The following is a 25,495-nucleotide window of genomic DNA, read 5'->3' as shown; positions in this document are numbered from 1 at the left end:
ATTGATGATGACAGTAAAAAAAAACAAAAATAATCTTTTTTTTTTTTTTTTTTAGTTTACCAGCATCCCTTAAAAAAGTTGGCACAGATTCAAAATGAATGAAATAAAACTCTCACACAAAACTGTTATGCTCTATACTATCCATTCTGCAATGGCTGCATATGACACAAATACCTTAACACCTGGCTTAATCTAAACTGTATGTAATTATTCCAGCTGTATGGAGATGATATGGCAATCCACAATTATAAAGAGTAATAGGACTGTATAGTATACAGAACTGTACAATATGCAGAATAAATGATTATATTAAGATTTTTACTAAAGTCTGTACTTATAATGTATCGAGGAAACTAAACAATCATTTGACTAGTTATTACATAAATGAAGCCCTTCAGGAAGATGCTACTTGTCTATTTGCTGTATGAGTTGACCCAGATAATGATGATGGCAATGAAGCTCAAAGATATGAAAAGGATGTAGAGGCCAAACAGCAAGCGGTCGATGATAAAGCCCACCTGGATCCACTCCTCAGAGCCGTGGCCCCCACTCACATGACTGTCCACCTGGAGGCGGATGGCCTCGAGGTGCTGGCCCAGCCTCCTCAGCTCCTTCAGGGCCTTGTCCTCCACCACTGACCCCTTCTCCTGTGGAGGTTCCTCATCAGCCTTGCTGTCTTCTGCCACTACAGGGCTGAGTGTCACTTTAGCTTTTTTAGGAAAACACAACAGAACATGTGAGAGCTGTGCACTGCGGGGAACTCACAGTGTATAAAGATGCAGACTTTTAGATTTGTCATTTAGTCCTGAAATGTTTCAGCCATCTAAATGTTGTTCAAAGAGTGTTCTTTGATTAACTTTCTGTAAAAAAAAAAAAAAAAAAAAAAAAAACACTGACTGGCAGTGGGGACAATTAGCCTCATATGGACTAAGCAATGCGAAAAGCTGGAAATAAGACATTCAACATCCAGGTGAGCTGCAGGTGAGTTTTAAGAATCAGAAGTTAGGACTGAATTTCAGCTGAATTTCAGAGTATGAATGTTTTGATGTGTTCTGTATAGTTGATCGTGGCTGTTTTTTCATTGTGTGTGTACTTTAAAAAACTGTAGAAAAGTCACATTGCTGTATAAAGAGCAGTCTATTTTTGGGGGCTCATGCCTATATAAGTGTTCCTCCTATTAAAGACTGGTGTATTTTAAGTCCCCCTCCACTCAAAAATGTGTTTTTCTTATGTTTATGTCCCCTAAAATTACTGACCTTAACTTATACTGACTTGTATCTGTGCAAAGTTCCCTAAAATCTGAGATTGGGATGGGACGGTTTGCATATCATTAGTACCAGCTCTGCCAGCTGTGGTGGTACTGCTACACTGCTGGTCATATTTTGTTTTCAAAAAACAACAAGACCAAAAAATGAAATGGCTGTCTCTCATGAACAGTATTGGTGGAACTAAGAGATTTGCTGATTTTTTTTTTTTTTTTTAATGAAATATGGCACATGGTAATAACTGTTGCAGGACAGGACTTCTGTGAACCAAGCTCCTGTTGCGAGCCAGTTTGCAAACAGGCAGGGCACTGTTTTCATAGGTCTGTGCATTTTCAATGAGGACAAAATTTAGAGTTACTTTTAAGGCACAAAGAGATGTTTTTACATGGAAAAAAAAACTTCTAAATATGTAATACTGATGAACAGAGTTTATTTTTCCAGGCTTTTTAGGGGCTTACAACATGGCTGGAGGGGGGCTTTAAATGTTGGGGTAGCTATTCATTTCCAAACAGCTTTCATGTACAGACACCCTTTATCAGAAACATTTTCTCCCTCTATTCACTCTGTCTGTTGTCATGGCCTCAAACGTTTTTCTCAAGACTTTTGCCTTGCCACCAGACAAACCAATTTCTAACTGACATTAAACTTCTTCTGAGTAGCAACTTTCATTTGCATTCAGTAAAGTCAACAATGTAAAACGTTTTTGTGCAGCTATAGGGGAGAGTGGGGTAATTTGTGCCAAGGGGCAAGTAGTGCCACCCCTGTTATCTAGAAAACCATAGAAGAAGTTGGTCATGTGACCACATATTTTTGAAGAGGCATCCATTTCACTCATCCTGTAAAGAAGGGAGACACATGGCTTGAGAGGAAAGCACATTTAAGTTCAAAAAACATTTTTTTGCCCTCCAAAGTAAAATTTCCATGATCAAGGTTTTTTGATTGCTGTGTTTGAACAATTATCGAAAACTTTGAAAACAGTTCACACAGGTTTTAGTACTTTACTAAGCTACACCATGAGTCTATACAGTTAGCATGATGTTAGCTCAAAACAGCTGGGGGATGCATTTTTTTCAAAATGGTGGGCTTGGGGTAATTTGTGCCAAAGGGCCTTGGGGTAAGTTGTGCCAGTGGCACAACTTGTGATTATATACTATATATTACTTTATTGTATTTTATTGTTATTGTACATTGTCTTCTTACTTTTGATCACTAAAACTATTCAGATTCAAGTGAAGATGATTTTCAGGTGCTCATTTTGGAATTTTTATTTTGTTCTGGGTATGTGTTCATGTGGCGCTAGACCTTGTTATAGAAAAGTGGCCTGTGAGCTTGTTAAAATAATAAATAAATGTTAAAAAAAAATCTCATTTGTGAGATTAAAATGACCTGTTTTTCTTCAATTATCAATGGCACAATTTACCCCAGTGTATTCTCTCTAATGGCACAATTTACCCCGCACCGGGGGCAAGTTGTGCCACAAAACCACTTTTTTTTCGAAAGCTATATTTCTCAAACAGCTTATATAAGATCCAAAGTGATTGTTCCCAGGGATGCACAACATCCTAAACTATATGTGCATATTTTAGTTGGAGGCATTACTGTAATCCCCTCTCTTTAAAGGCACTTTAAGTAAAAATTGGCACTATTTACCCCACTCTCCCCTATAGCTTTTTCTTGTATTTTCCCTCCATTTTCACCATGTTGAGTTTAGCCTAATACACACTGGCAAGATAGTTATCTGTACCCTACAGCTAAATGACCGAAGCTGTAATAGTTGTGCGGCTACTGGCTATATCCTCCTGACATGGTGCAGATAACAGAAAGCACTGTGGCATGGCACACACAAGCTCTAGCCAACAGCACCATCTGCTGGCACAACACTGGATCCAAACCAGAGACCTATAAATAAACCCATATCGAGATCCAACCTGTCTCTGCATTTTACTGGTTTGTGGGACGCACCTGTTTATAAGACTCACAACATGTTTTAAATGAAAACAGTTGGGATAAGGGTGTCTTATTTACCAGGTGTTAGGTTCATTTAGTAGAAAATAGTTCCAGGAGTTGTTTCTTCAGTTTTTCTAGGATGTGTTTTTGCCTATAAAGTGTCTACCATAGCTTGCATGTATTGCAGTTTTGCTGCAGTTTCATGGCTGTCACTAGTCACTTCTGTTATCATTCATTTTTGTAAAGTCATGTTGATCCTGTAAACGTCTGTACCTTAGTCCTAAAACAGTTGTCCATGGTGTACAGTTGCTCTTATGCGTAGGAATACAACAGCTCTTAAGCAAACAGAATATTTCCAATAGCATGACTGGTCTGACACCACAGTAATACAAAAGCAATATTTCAAATTTCACTCCCACCTTCATGATAATGAAATTTTTAAGGGGCATATTTGTTTGTGGTTTGAAATGCAGTTTGTTTGCTGTCCCAGTTTACTTACACTGTTGCTTGGCCCAGATGCCACAGACAGCTGATGTAACATCTATCCATGCATTACTCATAAATCCTTGTGATTTGAACTAACCCTTTAATAAAGAGTTTTGAAGTTACATTTTTTAATTATGTGGCAATTCCTGCTGTGATCAGAATCTGTGTGATATGCCTGATTAGCAGGTTAACAAGTTCCCTGATGTCGTCACAGTGCACTGTGACAAGTAAACAAACATGGCAGCAGTTCTGAAGATTTGTGATGTCACCAACAGCAAGCTAATTTTTTTTTTTCTGTTTTAGACCAAAGTTGCTTTTGTTGTGGCGATGCCTGATGACACTATGGGCTCTAGTTTCGCAGACCTGGCGAGGCGCGGGCGCAGCGCAGCTGCGCTGCGCCAACTGGGTGTGGCCAAGTGGATTTTGCAAGTTTGGCACGCCGTGCGCCTTGGCGCATCTACTGCGCCGTTCCTCCTACCGGCGCAAGGGAGGAGAGAAGGCGTGGTGTGGGTTTGACACAGCCGATTCACTTTAAACCAATCAAATGAGCCCCTGTCCTCGCCTTTAAAATGCGCTGCGCGAAGGCGTAGTGGTAGTCTACACATTTGACATGGACGAAGAGAGCAGCCGCATCACACACTCTGAACAGTGCTGAGGCCAGTCTTGGCTGCTGCAATGTTGCTGGAGCTACCTGCCATCCATCTGTCCACCCATCCATCTAACCACCCATCCATCCATCCATGCATCTATCCTTAAATTCCTGAGTCCCCTGTCTTTCCATTACCTGCCTGCCTCGCATCTCTTTTTTTCCAGCTCTGTCACCGTCTGTTAAAGTTATTGATTTTTACGAGCAAATAAAAATTTTACTGTGAAGCCCCCATTTTTAATGAATGTTTTTACCTCAAAGGATAATCCTCGCCATATTCATATAAATAGCCTACATGTTTGTTTTGCAACTTTCGACTCCATCACTTACTGATGCAACAACACACTAGAGATTAAAACAAAACCCGGTTCATGAAAGCTTTTACATTCGCTGTTCTAAACGCCCAGTGTCTGGCAAGGAACCGATGCATTTTACATTTTCGATATGTGTGGAATCAGGGTTTCATTCATTCATTCATCTTCTAAACCGCTTATCCTCACTAGGGTCGCGGGGGGTGCTGGAGCCTATCCCAGCGCTCATAGGGCGAAGGCAAGGAAACACCCTGGACAGGTCGCCAGTCCATCGCAGGGCAAATCAGGGATTCCGTTAGAAAAAATTGGCACCGGACAACGTGACCGGCAGGTTTTCAATTTACCGGACAAATGTTTGAAATTCCGGTCAAATATTATCTGAATTTACTGAGCTTAAAATTATATGCAGGCTATATAAGAATGACATCAAGGCATGTCAATTTATAGCGTAATCTTTTTATTGAAAAGCAGGCTGTATCAAATTAAATTAGTGCTGTCAATTGACTCACGTGCGTAACGTCTAAAATAAATAAATAAATATTGCACAAGCCTGCTCTTTTAACATGAACGTTGCATACAATTGCAAACAAAAAAACGGGCTCATATCATTTTAATAATGCTGCGTGCTGCCAACTTGAAATCAAATAGATGCAATAAAAACTTAATTCAGCAGCTGAATTAAAATCAAAAGTCTCAAGTGTCTCTCCGCAACTTGCAATGCGCATCAGTCTTGTGACCTTGTTCTGCCCCAGGCTTTGCTGCGCTGTTTTGATCCGGTTCTGCAGAAAAAAACCCTCTCTCTCCCTCTGGTACACCGGAGACAGGGATCACGCAGTCTATTTTTTTTTTTTTAATTACAAATAAAATTACGTGGAAATTGACTGTTTTAATAAAATTCAAATTGTGAATATTTTCACCGGACATTTAAAAATTACCGGACTTTGGCAGATTTTACCAGTCATAGTCCGGTGATTACCGGATAACGAAAACCCAGAGTGGAATATTTAAATATATATGGAAGAAAAACTGTGTAGTTAACAGGGGCAGCGCCAGACACCATAACTGGAAAAAAGACATCACTGTATGGGACACATTGTTTGACTGACAGGTGATCAGGTTGGGTTTCCATTACGCTGCCAAACGGTGCCAATCTCCTTTGATCTGACATCAGATGTGACGGGACAGTCGATATGGAGATACGTTTATGTGCTGACTGAGATAGTAGCATTGAATAGTGGTTTCTGTGGGTATTTATTGCATTGTTAATGTGCCTGACATTCTGGAAACCTGCCTGTGAGGTTGTGGTGACGTGTGCGCACTGCCCGCCTGTCAGCCAAACTTCCACTGTGCCAGCCACGCTGCGCCTTGCGCCGAAAGTAGACGTGGTTTCAGGAGGCGAGCTTTTGGCGCACCTTGGCGAAGCCTTTTGGCACGAAACTGTCACTGCGCCAAGCTGATTCTGTCGACACCTCCCCCTGCTGCGCCGCCACTCCCATCTCGGCGCAGATCCGTCTGCGAAACTTGGAAACCGTTCGCCTCGCGCGTTGCGCTGGTCGAAACTAGCTCTGCGCGGGGTGCGCCTCACTGCGCCACCCTGCGCTGCACCGGGAAACTAGAGCCCTATAAGTTAACCTACAATTGGTCTGTGCTGTCTGCCTGTAAATGGGATAAATACTGACTTTGGTAAATCATCTCTAATAGACACAAGGCCAGACCTCATCGAATTACTGTGATTCATGGGGTCCGGCAACCAGGGTAATAATTTTCTAAGTCTTATACCTGCTTCTCTTTGTTCTCTGGGCTTTGGAGGCAGGCCAACAAGACAGCCTAGGACACGAAGAACCAGTACTTGGACCCAGTAGGGGGGTGGAGAGAAGTTAGCGGAACCACAAAGGAGGTTGGTGATGAGGATAGTCTCCAGGAGACTGGCCACCATCAGAGCCAGGCAGAGAGAGAAGAATACATCTGGAACAGAGAAAGGAGAAGGTGCGCACAAGGTGCAAATTCACTCAAGTTTCCACAGGGAAGAGCATGTGCTATTGCCCCAAAAATGACCAAATCAGAACACCCTTCATGTAAATGTAATTATTGTAAAACATATGAACTCCTCTGAAGTGGTGCAAAAATGTTGTAAATTGAGAGGGGTTGCTATCATTGCTACAAGACGCAGGCAGCAAGTCCGGAAGGCCAGGGAGAGCTACTTCAAATCACAGAAAATTAAACTGAATTAAAAACACATTTTATTATAGACTTGTATTACTAGTCTTGCACAACATTTAAGATTTGTAGGTGTCTGCATAGCCACCCACTCTGATGGTTATATACCATCAGCACTAGGGTTAGGTGATCTATTTTCCTATCTTCCAATCATGGCTAGTTGAGATTGCTAATAGGTGATCTGATCACCAGGGGCCGGTTGCAGCACACCAGCGAAATGCCAGCAAGGACAATTGAGGTTTTAGTGTTCAAGAGAAATGTAACATCTCTACTCAATTACATTATGGCCTTTATCAAGATGCCAAAGGTGAGAATATTATAGTGCCTGTCTGCAAGCTATGTAAAAAATGTGTGCCAGTGAAGGATATGCAGATCATTAATTTATTATTTATTACTACTAATGTATTATTTATAAAGGCTTGCCCCATCCATGACTGCTTGCAGTGCTGTTTTATTATAGAGTCAAGCCTGCAGACATAAATTCAGTAATAAGATCTTTCTGATGTTTTGCACTTTATACTTGTAATTGCAAGACAACTAGCTGTCCTCACATTGCACACCAACACCTCCATGTGCCGATTCCTGAGATGTATGACCTTTCATGTAACAGACAACATTGAGTACAACAGCAAAACAAGCCCAAATGCCTTGATTGAGCTAACATTACAGGCAACCAATAATGACTTTAGCAGAAACGCAGGGACCTGAAAAATAGATGTAGAATTTAGTGTATTTGCAAGTGTCTTACTGACTTATGAGAGGTATGGTGTTTCCAGTGATAGGCAGCAGGTCATTCATGATGAGCAGGAAGACAGTATAGCCCAGGATGAGGGTCATTTTAAAGGAGGACCGGTCCACACTCTGCGGAGGCAACAGGAAGCTGAAGAGGTCCACTGTGATCAGGAAGCAGCTAGGGAGTATGAGGTTCATAACATAGAGGGTAGCTCTGCGCCGTATCCTGATCTATATTGAGGGAGGGAAAAAAAAATCTGTTTCCTTGAATATCTTGCTATAAGCTATACAAATAAAATGTATTATTATCACTGCACAATTTCAGTCCAATCAGACATTAATTGTACATGGAATGCAAGCTGGTCGAAGCCATCTTCGTTTTCTAGAATGTGTTTATGATAGGTGATGTCCAGCAGCTCCCACTCCCCCATGGTGGTCATCACTTTTTTCGAGTATTGCAAAATCTCCTCCACCGGCATCCCCAGGACCATCTTTATTTCTTCCACTATGTGGGTGGGTGTTTGGGATGGGGGGAGAGAGGGATATTCATTAGTTCAGAAATATGACAGCAGTCAAGATTGATAGCAAACACGTTGCTGATGAAGAGATACAGATACACAGGAGATAAACATCATAAAAAGTGTGTCAGACACTGATGGAGTCTGTAAACAGTTGGGGGCTAAAATAGGTTAAATAGCCTGTGCGAGACAAAGAGAGACACATTATTGATCATTTGAATTCTGCTATTTGATTTATGCTCTATGGTGTTTCAAGTTTCAAGCTTATTTAAAGCCCAATATCACTGTTTACAGTCTCAAAGGGCCCACAAATATTCAGGAAACACCCCCTTCCTTAATCCTCATAGCAGGCAAGAAAAAAACAAACCCCCCCAAAACCCAGCTGAAACAGGGAAAACATGTTTAGGATATGTTGAAATCAGATGGTTAGGCTGATGCAAGCTCATCTAAAATCTTATAAGTCAAGAAGAGGATTTCAAAATCTGCCCTGGCATGAACTGGGGGACGGTGAGGGGAATCCAGGACTGGTGTTATGTGGTCAAACTTCCTTGTTTTGGTGAGGGTTCTGGCAGCAGCATTTTGGACCAGCTGAAGACTTTTGATACCAGCTGCAGGCAGACCAGACTACAGAACAGTGGGGTATTCAAGGTGAGACATGACAAATGAATGAGCCCTAGTTTCTGAATTAGCCATACTTACTATACACCTAAATTTTGTGATATTGCAGAGGTGATAAAAAGAAGTTTTGGTAATGTTTTTGATATAAGTGACTAAAGACTAGAGTCAAAAATCACGCCAAGGTTTTTAGCTGTAGAGTTTTGAGGGATGAGGCAGTTGTCAAAATTAAGGATAAGATCACTAAAAAGGTGCTTAAGGGGTTCCACTGACTAGCATTTCAGCTTTGCCAGTATTAAGCATCGGCAAATTTTAGGACGTCTAAGCTTTAATAGCATACACATGCCTCAAGGTTAGCCAATGCGTAGTGGTCATTGTGCTTGATGGGGATGAAGATCTGAGTATCATCGGCATAATAATGGAAGCTGATGTAATAACTATGAATAATATCACCCAGAGGGAGCATGTAAATAGAGGATAGGAGTGGGCCAAGGACCAACCCCTGAGGAACACCATAGTTAAGCTCTTGGTACTCAGAGGTCATATTATTGTACTAGTAAGATTTAAACCATTCGATTTTCCAAGCATTTTAACAATATGGTATATTATATAGCGTGGAGATGTTTACTGTATATTTGTGTTGGATTTGTCTCACTGGCCAGCTTACTTAAAAAAATAATCATCTGTGTCATTTCAAAGCCAGAATACGCCTCAGACTGTTGTTGCAACACTATTAATATTGTCGTTACTGCTAATATCACCACTGTATTACTATACAGCCCTATGTTGAACCTGCATTATTCTATGTCCTGCAATGTGCTCCTGTCTGTCTGTCTGTCTGTCTCTCTCTCTCTCTCTCTCTCTCTCTCTCTCTCTTTCTCTCTTTCTCTCTTTCTCTCACTCACTCACTCTCTCACTCTCTCTCTTTGTCCATCTCTCAACCCCTCTGGTCGAGGCAGATGACTGCCACCCAGAGTCGGGTTCTGCTCGAGGTTTTTGGTCCTGTTAAAAGGGTTTTTTCCTCACCTCTGTCACCCTGTGCTGCTCTTGGGGCGGATTTTGGTCCATGGATTTGGCCAAGATCTGTTGGGTTTCTGTAAAGCGCCTTGAGATAACTTTTGATATGATTTGATGCTATACAAATAAAATTGAAATGACTTGAGAAAGCAGTGTAACACTGCATACAGAACTGTGCCCAAATATGAAATTCTTCATCCAATTCATTTTCTCTCTGGTGAATTTTTTTTTTCAGATAATCATCCATGTCAGCCTGTGATTTAAGTAGATGCCTCAAGATTTGGACATTTTTATGTACACGTTTTTCCATGTTTCTTGAGAGGTCATCATGGGTGGCTAACCACTTAGCCATTCACAGTCTGCCTTTTAAAACAACACCAATCATATTCAGGTCACAAAAACATGCAAAAATGTAGAAATGAAAGTACATGCAAAAAGTACATGTGAAAAGTACAAACAAATGTTCAAATATTATAAATTATATTGAAGGAATTAGGAAAACCCATTCATTTACCCACAGACAATCAAATTCTGAAGCCTATGCACATACAGAGGAATGCAAGTTGCTTTGCCAGAGATAAATACCAGAGATTTAGAAGAATCCTACCCGTAACCCCAACCCTAACCTGAAGATGTATTTCATACTGGCTGACAATAAAAGTCGATAAATGAAGTAACTTTTAAGCAAACAAAGCGATGAAGTGCCTCACCAGTGTGTGTGTAGGAGTTGAAGGTAAGAGTGCAGTTCTGGATGTCAAAGGGGAAGGTGTAGATGTTGAGGTGACAAGAACTGACCACTCTGACAGGTAAAGCATCATGCATGTCACCATTGTGGTGCAGATGCACATATGGGACAAAAGGCGCTGTGTTTTGATCCACGCTGCAAGACAAGCAGAGAGTGTGACTTGTTTAACTTTGCTGTTTTTGCACTAATAACACGCAAAAGAAATAGATGCCTGTATTAGTAGTAGACAACTTAAGTATCTCTCACGGAGAAATTGGTTTTCAGTCTGAAGCAGTTCTAGCTTGGACCAGGGTTCACTTCTGAACCAATGCATTATTGAAATAAGGCATAGAAATGTAAAATCCCAAATGGTCACTGTCCAGGGTTAGTTGCCAACACGTACATTCTGCCATTCCTACAGCCTTCAAGAGCGCCTCAGCTCTGGATGGGGGCTGTTAGGAGATCTATTATGCATGGGGCTTAATATGCCATATATAATGGCAACAAGTCAGCAGCAGTTTAGATTCAATGATGTGCTTTCATGGGCAATAACTATATAGTGGAGCGAACATCTGTGTTTTGCACTATTGAAACACAGCACAGCATCTTGATGCCAATGCACCGCAGAGGGGGGACTAACTGGCAGAGGAACTACAGTCATAGATTGTGATATTTATTTATTTTATTTTTTTTAAGAATAAATGAATAATGAATTGCATGTTTACTTGATTTTACTTTAATTTCTAATGAATTCGATGAAGATGATAGTCCTCCAGACCCCTGTAATGCATTCCACTACATCCAGCCCCTTTGCGCTCAGCATGTGTGTGCCAGACTGTGCTCAGATGAATGAAAATAGCGAGTGAGTGTGGATATGGGCTCACTGTTGTCATGTCAAGAAAGCGATGTTGAGTGTTGTTATGTCTTGTCTCGTGATTTCCTGTTTTAATTTGAAATTTCACTTTCCTCTCATTTCAGGTCACTTGCCATTCCCCTTGTGTGTTTCCCCTGGTCTGACTGTCTTCCCCGTCCAGATTGTGTCCACCTGTTCCCTATTACCTTGTGTGTGTGTGTGTATATATATATATATATATATATATACACACACACACACACACACACACACACACACATATATATATACACTACTCACAAAAAGTTAGGGATATTCGGCTTTCGGGTGAAATTTCAGGATGAACCTAAAATGCATTCTAACCTTTACAGGTGAACTTAATGTGACCTTCTGTAAACTTTTGAATGCACATGTCCAACTGTTCAGTGTTTCAGTACTTTTTGCACAAGTTACTGTTCTCTAACAAGGAGTTTAACGCCAAAATTCACATCAGGTGTTTGATGCTCCAGCTCATCGAGGTCGTATCATTAGGGAACGGCTGCTGGAGACTGGGGTACCTCAAATGGAGTGGCCTGCACTTTCTCAGACCTGCATCCCATAGAAAACCTATGGGATCAGCTGAGTCGCCGTGTAGAGGCTCGGAGCTCTGTACCCCAGAACCTCAATGTCCTGAGGGCCGCCCTTCAAGAAGACTGGGACGCCATGCCTCAGCAGACAATAAGTCGACTTGTGAACAGCATGAGACGTCGCTGTCAAGCTGTAATTGATGCTCAAGGGCACATGACAAGTTATTGACACTGACATTTTTTGTTGTGGTATATCCACCACTGTTGTTGGCTTTTGTTTCAAGAAATTGTTTGAGATGAGGAAATCACCAGTGTATGCTTCTACTTAAATGCCCTACTTTCATAATATAATATCACTGTAGCGTGAACTTTTTATATTTTCCATAAATTTCACCCAAAAGCCAAATATCCCTAACTTTTTGTGAGTAGTGTATATATATATATATATATATATATGTATAGAATCTGAGTTTCCCTTTGTCCTGTGCCAGTTCGTCTTGCCACACCATATCTTGTCAGATTATCCATAGATTGTTTCTTGCCTTTGCTACTCTCCTTAAGTTGATACTTTGTCTTGCCATTTTCTTTTGCTTGTCTTACCTTGCTAGAATGATTTTCTCTTGCTACTTTTGTTATTGAGAATTTCAGTTGTTACTTTTTACCTTTGATAATTATAGCCTCCTTGATTGAGTGAATTTTGGTTTAGTAGTTTTTCCTCTGAGAGAGTGATATTTTGTATTGATACTTTTCGTCATTAAAGACTGTTTGATTATTGTAATTCCTGTCTGGAGTCGTGCTCTTGGGTTCATATTTTTGCTCGGCCCTGTCAACTGTCTTGTGCTAGGACGCTGCTCTTAGTGCTAGTGGTTGCTGCTGTAGAAATAGGGTCCCCAGTCTTTCTCTCGTCCCCTCACTCTACCTCTTGCTCATCCTTTCCTCTCTCACTCTTTCATAGTTACAGGGAGTTGGCTCCTTCCACTTTCCATTCACCTGCTCAGCCAGCAGCCTCTCCACCAGTCCAGCATCCTCAGAGTGCCACTCACATCTCCATCCAACTTCCCTGCCAGCCTGTACCAAATCCCCCTGCTCATTCATTTGTGTTATTTCAGCAAAGCCTCTTAAAACACTTCTCTGTTTCATCATATTCACCATTTGGTATGGCGCCTCTTTGGTTTTAGAGTATGATCCCTATAAATTTGAAGACTGTTTTAGGAGCTAGGAAGGCTGCACTCTCCAGATGCATTAAATTGTTCTGTATTGTATATACTTTCTTATGTTTAAACGTTGTACCAAACACTATGTGGAACTCACAATTCATTGATAACAGCATCCGGCACCCAAAATTGCTTCCTGGGGAGAGAAATCTTGTCAGTGCCGCACTGGATTGGGTCCCAGGAGACAAACTCATTCTGCCACCCCTAAAAAAACAAACAAACAAACAAACAAAAAAAAAACACACTGGTGTTATTGCACTGAGCAGACCTGAGGTAAACAGTGTAATAAGATCATTCTTGTTATGACATTTGATGTTCCCTGGGAAAATGTATTTGAAATGCAATTTTCCCATCTTTGAATTTACACATATTTGTCATCATTGGTTTGAGATGTAAAGTAAAATGAAATACACTACTTACAAAACTTAGCCAGATGTAAGTCGTCAAAAGCTGGGCCTTTTCATCCTGGAAAAAAAACAGATGGCTTTCTTTAGGAACAGAGAATGAATAAATGAGTGCAGCTGTGGTTAACTTCATTTGACTACTCTGCTGCTAATACCTGCAGCTGGAAGAGCCCTTTGGCTTGTCTGAAGAGTAGCATGGCTTTCAAGAACAGATACAGCAGCTATGAAAATTATTATACTCAAGAAACATGTTTCTGATCTTGTACATACATACGCATTTCCAGTATGTGTGTAACTGTATGCCTTAAATGGTGGTCACATTTGTATAAATATAATTATTTGATTTTAGAGTTGTCATCTTTTGAAAATACTGTTTTCCTACAATTAATCTGGTTTTATAACCAAAATAATTAATTTGCTGTTGCAGTTTTTCAACACTAGGTTGCAGTACAAGGTTGTGGTTTGCTCCAGGGACTGTAGTAAGAAGCACATGAGCAGCTGTCCGCTCCTCACAACTGTGGATGATTGACTAATGACAAACCATATCTCCTTGTTTCATCCTGTCTTGCCTGTATTTCAGGTTGGTAGCGTGTCAACAGTCTGTTAGCTAATCCTGAGGGATAATCAGTGGTGGGGAATAAGCCATTACACTTCCAGGAAAAAAAAAAAAATAGAGCTACTAATCAAAATGTTGGTGATTCTAAGGGGATTACATCTGATTGTCTATTTTTCTGGTAATAAGCTTGTAGGTAGAATCCAACATTAATGCTTTTGATTTGCATCTTCTCACCATGCAGTAATGTCTTCTTTTGGCAGATCTGTGGACATGTGAGTTAGCAAAGCTTTGGGGACAAATTTAAGTGCAACACCATCAAGGGCAGGAGCATCTCTACATCTACACAGGCTCCATTCATCTGGCAGTGTGCCAGATTTGTTGTTTGTGACTTGGAGACGTAATTTGTTTTGGAGGTTGTGCTTGAACATCAAAACATTTGGATCATGAATCAAGTCATATTTAAAAACTTTTATTAAAAGTTTGACAGTAATCAGTGTTGAGTACTGGTTTAAACAGTTTTTAGGACTTTTCAGCTTTATTGTCCAGTTTAAAACATTTGTTAGGAAAGTAATCAAAAAGTAATCAAATGTCATACGTTACGTGACTTTAATGAGGTATTTAAAATAGTTGCATTACTTATTATATTATCAACAGGATAACCAGTAATCTGTAACCCGTTACATTTGAAAAGTACAGGTTTTCAAGTACAAGAGTAAAACGAGCAGTGAAAGAGTTGGTTGATACACTGATACACTTGTTGCCTTTTGTTTAGTTTATTATTTATTATTATTTATTATTAGGTGTATAATATTTTTGAATTGTGTTGGAAAGTGTGTTTGAAACAGTGTAGGTGTAAAAAGTCACAATAGATTTTCAGTTAGTAGAGCTGTTATGTGCAAATCTGAGTCACACTTGATGGTACCTGCATATCAGTGCACTGATGATCAATATCAGCCAAAACGGATTTGGAAAGATGAATGTTGAGATATGGAAATGATAAAGAGAGAAAATGTGTTTGTTTTAGGTGTATTTTCTGCATGTTTTAATGAACACTGAAAATGTGTCTAGAGAGACAATAAATGCCCAATAATAGTAACAACTGGTTAAACTGAAAAAGAACAATGCACACAGTGTACACTAAATGAGATGTGAATGAACAACTGTGCATGATTCAGCCACAGCAAGCCACAGCTCCCTGTCCAGCCTGTCCTCGCCTGTATTTCAGGGCCCATATGGCTGCCTGTTGGTGCTGTAGCCTGGTAACTGTAACGCCTTCAGCTTCCAGGTAAAATTCCAGATTGGCGAAACACTCATTGTAAAAGAGCATTTAGGTGGCATTTTCAGGTTGTAAATTACTGATGTTGCTTTAAACATGCAGATTGTGACCGAATTTATGTCCACACAAGGGCTGCTGCTGGTCACATGTTTTGATGGTCCAGTTCTGTGTGAGTCAGCTTTGTACCAGAGACCGTCTGGTTGAACTATTTCAACTATTTTGTGACTGTATCTGTCAGTTATCCCATTAAGATGCACCAGCATGACTGAAAAGACTAATGAAGCAGTGCTTCACGGCTGGGCTTAAAAATAAGTCAGAATTGTTAATTATCTAATCAGTGTCTCAACCTGGGGGTCAAAACCCCTCAGTGGGTCACAAGAGAATTTTTAGTGGTTGCAGGGTGATTAAGATTCAGGGGAAAGAAAAATCATCTTTAGTATGCAAAATTATCCTGATTAATTTGTCAGTTTTTACTTCTTTCTTTTTTTTCTTGTGCAATACTGAGTAGTTTTAAAATGTGAGGCCAACTCTGATAATTAAGCAAATGCAACAACCTGAAAGGTTTTCATTCTTTAGGTGCACTGTTTACCATATGTTTTATTATAAAGGGGCAAAAATGTATGTGTGTGTGTGTGTTTACATATTTTTGTGAGCCTACATGAGAATGCCCTTAAATCCTGAAATATTACTGCAGTGGGCCACACAATTCTCAGTGATGCTGTTTTTTTTTTCCCTTCACCAAATCAAATCAGGAGCAGATATTATTTGTCTCATGTACACATGAAAAAAAAAATCTTTTCTGGATGTGTATTTTTATTTATTCCATATATTCCATTTAAGTTGATAAGATATGAAGATACTGAGGTTGAGCTGTTTTTTTTTTTTTTTTTGGCTTTTTTGGCTTTTGTGAAATTATTTTTTCTGATCACTTGCTCCACAGTCATCTCCCTACCAGCAATCGGGATTTTTTACCTTCACCACTGATGTGGCAGAGATTATGCTGTTGCACATATAATGTCACCACTGATAAGATTCTGCATGTGAACCACATGCACAGTATCGTCAAACAAGAGTAGGCTGATGTCATCCTCATTAGCTACAACTAGAGCAGGGGCACCCACCACCTGTACCCTAACTGATGACACTGACGTGTGCGTCCCGTTAGTGTACTGGGCATGGAAGGCCTACGTTCAGTGAGCAGTGCAGATGGACAGCGGAGTGGGATGGCCCCATCCTGGACATAAATGTCACTGTCAGGGCATTTGCAGACACATTTCAGGGTCTCCTTGGGATGCATGCACTGATGGAATGTGACTTGTCTCCTACAAGGCATCTGCACTAAAATTACTCCTAAGCAGTAGCGTGGCTGGGGGCCCGCTGGTGGCTCACCACGTAGAGCACATAGCACAAAACACTGAGGCTAAGCTGCAGCAGCCTGGGTTCCAATCCAGCACAGACTCTTTGTTGCATGGCATCCCACAACTGTCTAATAAAACAGAAACAGCCAAAAAATATTATTTTAAAAAAGAAAAGTATCATGGCTGGTCTCAACACAGCACTTGGGGAATGTGATGTCACTCACAGTGACCAGTGTAAAGGTACCAGGACTGACTTTTTCCTCACACTGTATGGGTAGAAGAGGGTCAAGCTGATGAATAATGCTCTACTGATGGAGGAAAAGGCAACCTGAACTTAAAAAGCTCCTCCAACTGATGTGACATGATGCCACAAGTACTGCGTGCTCAGTCGCAGGTTATGTTGCAAATGTTGGCCGCAAATCAGAGAAAGCCACCTGAGACATCACTAAATTCAGGAGAAAGGTTGCTAAAACAAGGACGGTTATGCCCCCTGTTTCCACCCAGGTGGTGGCTCTGGTTGATTTGCTTGATGTCACCAGATATAGCTCCAGTGTACTGAAGGCCTGCAGTCAAGCAAACTGCAGCTGCACAAGCATGAGCACAGCCATTTCCTCTGCAGAGAAGCTTTCCTTCTTATGTGGCAAATGCACCATTATAATACCAATCCACTAAGGTGCAAGAGCCCATGGCTTTTAAAGGGAATGGGACATGGCACTCTCATTGGTTTACTGCATGGTACACCCAAAACACACCCATGATTACTTAAGACACTAGGTACAAGCAGCTACACAGGTTCTTTCTTTGCATCAGGTCTTCGGGCAGTGGCGGAGGCAAAAACTCGGAGCTGGGAGGAGTTCGGGGAGGCCATGGAGGTGGATTATCGGTCAGCCTCGAAGAAATTCTGGCAAACCGTCCGGCGCCTCAGGAGGGGGAAGCAGTACTCTGCCGACACTGTTTACAGTGCAGGTGGGGAGCTGCTGACGTCGACTGGGGATATTGTCGGGCGGTGGAAGGAATACTTCGAGGGTCTCCTCAATCCCGTCGACACATCTTCCGCTGAGGAAGCAGAGGCTGAGGACCCAGAGGTGGACTCGTCCATCACCCAAGCTGAGGTCACTGAGTTGGTTAGTAAGCTCCTCAGTGGCAGGTCAGCGGGGGTGGATGAGATCCGCCCTGAGTATCTTAAGTCTCGGGATGTTGTGGGCTGTCTTGGCTGACACGCCTCTGCAACATCGCGTGACGGTTGGGGACAGTGCCTCTGGAGTGGCAGACCGGGGTGGTGGTCCCTCTTCATAAGAAGGGGGACCGGAGGGTGTGTTCCAACTACAGGGGGATCACACTTCTCAGCCTACCCGGGAAGGTCTACGCCAGGGTGCTGGAGAGGAGGATTCGGCTGATAGTCAAACCTCGGATTCAGGACCAGCTGATAGTCAAACCTCGGATTCAGGACCAGAACACTGGACCAGCTCTATACCCTCCGGAGGGTGCTTGAGGGTTCGTGGGAGTTTGCCCAACCAGTCCACATGTGTTTTGTGGATCTGGAGAAGGCATTCGACCATGTCCCTCGTGGTGCCCTGTGGGGGGTGCTCCGGGAGTATGACCCTGTACGACCCTGTACGACTGGAACAGGAGCAGGAGCTTGGTTCGCATTGCCGGCAATAAGTCGGACCTGTTCCTGGTGCATGTTGGACTCCGGCAGGGCTGCCCTTTATCACCGGTTCTGTTCATAATCTTTATGGACAGAATTTCTAGGCGCAGCCGGGGGCCGGAGGGAGTCCTGTTTGGGAGCCACAGGATTTCATCGCTGCTTTTTGCGGATGATGTTGTCCTGTTGGCCCCATCGATGCAGGACCTTCAGCAGGCACTGGGGCGGTTTGCAGCCGAGTGTGAAGCGGCAGGGATGAGAATCAGCACCTCCAAGTCCAAGGCCATGGTTCTCGACCGGAAAAAGGTGGCATGCCCTCTCCGGGTTGGTGGAGAAGTCCTGCCTCAAGTGGAGGAGTTCAAGTATCTCGGGGTCTTGTTCACGAGTGAGGGAAGGATGGAGCGTGAGATTCACAGGCGGATCGGTGCAGCCTCCGCAGTGATGCGGTCGGTGTAGCGGTCCATCGTGGTGAAGAAGGAGCTGAGCCGAAAGGCGAAGCTCTCAATTTACCAGTCAGTCTACGTTCCTACCCTCACCTATGGTCATGAGCTTTGGGTAATGACCGAAAGGACAAGATCGCGGATACAAGCGGTTGAAATGAGTTTCCTTCGTAGGGTGGCCGGGCGCTCCCTTAAACATAGGGTGAGGAGCTCGGTCACTCGGGAGGAGCTCGGAGTAGAGCCGCTGGTCCTCCGCATCGAGAGGAACCAGTTGAGGTGGCTCGGGCATCTGTTTCGGATGCCCCCCGGACGCCTCCCTGCGGAGGTGTTCCGGGCATGCCCCACCGGGAGGAGGCCCCGGGGAAGACCCAGGACACGCTGGAGGGACTATGTCTCTCGGCTGGCCTGGGAACGCCTTGGGGTTCCTTCTGAGGAGCTGGCGGAAGTGTCTGGGGAGAGGGAAGTCTGGGCATCTCTGCTTAGACTGCTGCCCCCGCGACCCGGCCCCGGATAAGCGGCAGAAGATGGATGGATGGAGGTCTTCCAGTCTGTATTCTGTGGAGTTTAGTATATTATCAGCTGAGTGTGGGTGGAACGACGAGTCACTGCAGGGAGTTTTTCTCCATTAACGATAACATCAAAGCTGAGCTAGCCGCCAGGGATGAAAAAAATAATTTAGATGCCTTGACTTTTCTGTCTATCTGGTTAGATGATCATCGTAGAGAGTGTCGTAGGGAAAAGTCTAACTGTCCCTCTCTCTCTCCAACTCTCGCAGCCTGCCACGCCGACCTCCCTGAGCCAGCCCACCAGCTCAGCTTCATCCCAAGTGCCTCTCAGCAGCTTTCCTCCTGACTCCCCTGGTGAACCCATGCAACTGGGTCAGGCTCACCTGTCTCATCTGAGTGTCAGCTCCGTTTGAGGGCTGGAGTGTGCATTTATTGCAGCCAAGCAGGCCATTTCCTCACCTCCTGAGGGGTCTCATCAGTAACTGTGGGGGGCCTGAAAAGCAAAACTGCCAGCTTTTCTGGTAACTCCCCCACTTGTATGCAGTTCAACGCCTCCCTCATGTGGAGCCAGGAGACTCGTTGACTCCAGCGCCGACACAAATTTCATTGATTCTGCTCGTCACTCAAGCTGGGATAAGCAGCGAGGCTCTCTTCACACCCCTGGATAACAGTGGCAACCTCGCCAAGGTCTCATCTCCCCTCACTGCTGTAGTCCTGTGTTGGCCCTGGTTAACACTCCACATCCCTCATATTGATTGGTCTTCCAGTTCCAATGTCAGATGGTTTGTTTTCTGCCACTCTCACTCCTCCAATCAGCCTTGGCCCCCGGTGAGTCTGCCTCAGCTCTAGTGTCTGAGGCTCTTGATCTTTCCTCTGTCCCGCCTGAGTATCACCACTTAGGCGAGGCCTTCAGCAAACAGCTTGCTCTGAACCCCTTCATTTTTGTTTGTCTTGATGATATTCTGTTTTTCTCCCGGAACATGGAGTTTAAATCAATCTAATGTCATTTTTTTTCCAAATTTGAATAGTGTGTTTTTAAGCGAATAAGAACTATAACAAAGTAAAAGAACAACATTTAGAATTTTGGACGGTTTACACTGACCTCGTGACAGTTTAAATTGTCAGCATCAGTTAACCAAACATGGTGATGAAGTGAGTAAGGTGAATACCTGATCTGGCAGAGGTCTGTACTCTAGGAAGCGCATTTCTCATTATATACATTATCAGTCATTCAGTTATTCAAAACCAGTAACAACTTACTTTATTTACAAAGGACCTTAATGCAATCCTTGATTATGTGAATTAAAAAAAACAAAAAGAAAAAAGTGTGAATATGTATACCTCTATGTATGTTATTATATGCACATCTTTGTCAATTCATATATATACCAAATGAAAATAATAGATAAGTGCTCCCCATACTATGCTTTATTTTTTCACCATATTTTATCATACAGTTTACCGAGGCTATAACCTATCCCATCAGATTCCATTATTACATAAAATGTATTGAGAGGAACATCTATTTAACATACCACTCCCAGGATTCCATACAGGGTGAAGTCAATGCTGACAATTGTGGGGGTTGAGATGTTCATCACCGGCCTTATGGAGTTCAGCTTAAAGACTGGAGCTAGAGCCTCCAGCAGGGAGGGGGGGCTGGGTTCAGAGCAATTCACCATCATTGCATTGCATGGAGCTGACGAGAAGATTAAAACACACACACACACACACACACACACACACACACACACACACACACACACACACACACACACACACACACACAAATATGCTTCAGCTTAATTAAGCTGTTAAGTTCTGCAACAAAATTACAGCTCAGCAATCAATAGTATGTGGATTTTGTTACTTGGGGTTTGCCTTACCTTTAGTAACTGCTAATTGTACAGACCTGTCACATGATTTACTTGGTTGATGAATTCTTGGTTAATTGCAATAATTAATAATTTAATAATTCTAATAAGAATTATTAACAATGAATAATTTACTAATTTGAATTAATAATTTAATTTAATTAATAATAACAGTTCTATACAAAATACAGTGGACTTCAAATCTTTCAGTTCTTGCTTCAAAAATTTTGCACTGACCGGCATTACCATAGACATTGTTTTAACTACATTATGGTGTACCAATTAATGCATAAAGATTTGATGTCATGTCACAAATATGCTTTGACTAAAGGGATATGAAGTGACACAATGATTAGCAATCAACAACAACATGTGAAGGGAGTGAAAATGACAACGAGAGAGGATTTGATTCAGATCTTTCATTACTGATCTGGCAGACACAGTTGGCTTTAATTAACATGTTTTGAATTTGACAGTGCTTAAATCAGGTGTTCCCAAACTTTTTTATGCAAGGACGCACATGTAGAGGAACTTCAGGTTCTCGTCTCTCCCACCAATTAGTTTCTGAAGTAAAACAAAGTTGTCAAAAAAAGTAGTTAAGCTATCAAAGCACTTATATCTATCATTACAGTAAATTTAGTATATCAAATTCAGTATATCTCCATATTTATATGTGAGACATTGTATTTACGTTTAATTTGAGCAAAATCAGTAAAAACATCATTTCAGTTACTAGTAAATGCCTTTTTGTTTGTGGAGAGTAAACCTTGTTATTGTTTCTATATTGCGCATCGGCTGCTCTTTTTAAAAAAAAAAAAAAAAAAAAAATGTGTCCATTTTGTCAGATTGTGGTGTTTTAGTGGCCTTAATGCAGAAATGATGTAGAAACTGTATCAACATTGCATAATTTAAACATTTCTGTTCTTTATCACTGAGAAAAGAATGCATTGATGCAGTGTTCCCATGACCCACCTATCTGTATGCTAGGACCCACATTTTGAAAATCAGTAGCTTAAAAATAATGTTTCATTTTCTGTGATTTTCATGGTTGTCAATGATGCTCAGACAAAAAAAGAATATTAATACTCATTAGTCATATGAAAGTGCTTACCTTGTATGGTGGCAAAGGTGATGAGAAACAGAGCCAGACAAGGTTTTACTGGTTGAAGCCACTAGTTGGGTTGAGGAGAAGTTATCAGAGAATAAGCTGGTGTACATGACGTAATGTGCCTTCATCTTACTTACTGATTCAGGTGTTCATTAGTTTTAGAAATTCGGTCACATAACGTATGTATATGAAAAGACACCTTACCTTCATTGCAGCAGCTTTAGGAAGTTCTAGATTTATGCTCCTTCCTGTGTCTGGATAGCAGAGATTTACAGTGAATACTGACACATTTTCAATAAACCATCATTTTGATTGAGCATTCATCACATGTTCCATTACATTCTCCAGATATTTGGGAATATTTGCTTCTTGGTTCCTGGCTGCATGACCTGCCTCCCAAAACCAGTTGTCTAGATAGATTGTTGACCTTTAAAATTATCTGTAGCTTAACAGCAAAGGCATATACAATACTGACCTGGCAGGCAAGCTCGTGCAAGTCTAAATTCAGTCCTAGCTGCCAAGATATATATAGTAGGCTATCCCTCAAAACCAAGCGTGACTTGGATAAAACCCTAGGCAAATGGTGTGGTATATGGAAAGCTGTGCCAGGCAGCTACTTTGCCTGTAGGTGGTTGAACACAAAACAGATGCAGCCACAGCTGATATTTGGTAAACCAGCGTGTGCCTAGCAGACGGTGAAAAATGATCACAGTGGCATCAGTGTCACACCTGCTGCAGCCATGCAAACAAGCGGTGAATGCCCTGAAACAGGCGCTCCCCAGTTTCACCCCTGCCCTCCTGCAGTCACCTTTTATACAGTTCATGTTACACGATTATTGTAACTTATAAAATATTACAGGCATGTGCCATCCTTATTAGTCACCTCTAGTTACTCCTAACATACCTGCTAGGGCTCTAGCCAGTCCCCTGATTATTCCAAAAATATATATATTTTTAAATAATCAGTAGGTGGCAGGGCTCTGTCCCAACAAGCCCCTCTTCTTAGGAATCATCTTCCTATCCAAAGTCGAGAGGCTAGCTCGGCTGATTCATTCAAAAATAAATTCACAACATAGCCATATATATATTTATATTAGCTTATTTTTTGTTGCATATTACTGTTCTATTAAACTCACAGCCTTTTGAGAAATACTTTATGATATTGTGCTACAATAAATTTTGATGTGACTTTGGCAATAACTCCTTGTAAATCAGGGCTGTCCAAATGTGTTTTCAGAAGACATATGAGTTACATACCGAAACAATTTAAATTCTCATTAGATTTTAGATAAACTGTGGAAGAATAGACCTTTTTGGCTACTTTTTCTCCGCACTGATGAATTCAAAATACTATTCTGCCAGATCAAAACAGTGGACAAAAGTAGAAGGTCATGCATACAAAAGAGAATGGGAAAAGGAAAGGCCTCGCCTGTCTAGTAAAGCAGAAATACCAATAAATAAGTTGAAAAAACAAACCAAAACTATGGAACCATGGAGGTGATATTGGCAAACAACGCAAAGCCAGAGAAACTAGCAGAGGTGGAGGTATCTAAGTAACTTATTACATTTCCTCATGTTACTGCAATTGAGTAGCTTTTCTGTGTATTTGTATTATTTTGAGTATTTTTTAAAGTCAGTAATTTTGCTTTTTCTTAAGTCCATTTTTGCATAAGTTTTGTGCTTTACTACATTTTTAATCAGATCCATTACACAGAACAATTGATCAATGACAGATTGTGGAAGCTTTCACAATAAAAGCTCAGTCAGCAAAGATGAGAGAAGGAACCTGCTTCTACTTTGTTGGTTGTACTTTTTGTCATTTCCAAATTTCACAATAAAAGCTGCACCATGAAAACCTGCAGATTTGCGATGTGTAGGTGATCCAACACTTTTGTCCACCTGGAGGACTATGGTGTACTCTCATGTTGATTTTGGATAAATTACCTGCCTGTTTTTTGACATCTTTTGCTTTTACAGCCTGGTAACTAAGGGTTTTGTCTTTTCTCTCGCAGGAGTTGGTGTCGTATATCTTTGTGTTTCTGTTCATATGGTGTCTATCCAGTACTCCATTTCCCAGGGTCTGCTCGATTGGCTGATTCGCTTCAGCTGTCTCTCATTGTCAGAGGACAAATAAGCTGTGTCCCAAAAGCACACTACAGATTCTACACACTCCACACTCACTCATACTAAAAACAAAACTACTAACCGGGTCTCTATATTGCCTTTTATAAATAAAAATATCCATATTGCAAAAATGCAATAACTCTTACAATATCAGAGTGAAAAGGTTATTACGATATCTGACTTTTATTGCATTTTTAAACTGCCACCTACAGTATCTACATCTCATACAGTGTGGAGAAAAAACATAAAATTAAATAGGAATGACACTTGAATAATTTATCATTAATTAACACTTATATTAGATGTAGCACAAGTCATCTTCAATTTATTTTGAATATCTTAAACATTCACTTTATCCCCAGACAGCTGGTGCCATTTGAGCTCCTTACCATGTACCCTGGTTACCCAGCGTGGTGCACCTTAAAGGAGGCATGAGAACGTCCAGCAAAGAGTTGGCACAAAAGGCCGCACTTTAACTGGCTGTGAGAGGGTGCAGCCACACGGACAAATGGAGGTAAAGAAAGAAACTTCTCTTGCTCATGTTTCTGGCCCCAAGCCCAGGGGCCCCCGGGCCAGGGGCTAGTTTGCAACACAGTCCTGGAAGGCGGCAGCACAGTAAGGAACAGACACCAGTTTAGCAGTGTTATCAACTTAAGCATCATATTTATTCTGCTTTATCAACACAATGCATTTCAAAGATGCTCTTTAATTTCAACATCTCAAAAAAACATGTCTGTATCAAAAAAAAAAAAAAAAAAAAAAACTTAATGCCCATTGTAACTGCCACTGTTTTTGCTAGTTACTGCTTATACTGCCAGTCACATACTACACATCTCACTTTACAGTAGGGCAACTTTATGAAAGCTGACATGTTGAATCATCCATCAGAACCCCCCAAGTAGTCTTCTCAAGTGGAGCAGTCTTATTTGTTTGTTTGTTTGTTTGTTTTAGTTACAGGGCAATGAAATATGACAACACAAGACGCTTTCTCTTAAAATGCACTGGGAATATACTGCAACAGAGAATGGAAAAATATTAGGTGAACATTACAATTAATTGGATTAATTATGCAAAGAATTACAGAGGACACATG

At 41.5% G+C, this 25,495-nt stretch overlaps 1 protein-coding gene across 1 annotated transcript; it reads right to left on the bottom strand.

The window, feature by feature from the left end:
• Positions 1–381: 381 nt before the first annotated feature.
• On the bottom strand, positions 382–22,524 carry LOC115376802 (5-hydroxytryptamine receptor 3A-like). Its single transcript, XM_030076574.1, has 10 exons — positions 22,483–22,524; positions 22,282–22,342; positions 20,832–20,995; positions 13,532–13,576; positions 13,209–13,315; positions 10,465–10,634; positions 7,952–8,109; positions 7,625–7,835; positions 6,435–6,620; positions 382–709 (listed from the first exon to the last, which is right to left on the bottom strand). Exons 1-10 carry the CDS (start codon positions 22,486–22,488, stop codon positions 414–416), a joined length of 1,404 nt encoding a protein of 467 aa, XP_029932434.1. The 5' UTR covers positions 22,489–22,524; the 3' UTR covers positions 382–413.
• Positions 22,525–25,495: the final 2,971 nt, after the last annotated feature.

The sequence above is a fragment of the Myripristis murdjan genome, chromosome 18, assembly GCF_902150065.1.
Source record: "Myripristis murdjan chromosome 18, fMyrMur1.1, whole genome shotgun sequence".
In the NCBI taxonomy this organism is placed as follows: domain Eukaryota; kingdom Metazoa; phylum Chordata; class Actinopteri; order Holocentriformes; family Holocentridae; genus Myripristis; species Myripristis murdjan.
This window is presented reverse-complemented; position numbering and strand designations above follow the sequence as displayed.

Coding starts and splice junctions, on each gene's coding strand:
- LOC115376802 (XM_030076574.1), bottom strand. Junction 20,996..22,281: donor CACCTTTGCCACCATACAAG/GTAAGCACTTTC, acceptor TCTTCTCGTCAG/CTCCATGCAATGCAATGATG. Junction 10,635..13,208: donor GATGCTGTTATCAATGAATT/GTGAGTTCCACA, acceptor CTTGTCTTGCAG/CGTGGATCAAAACACAGCGC.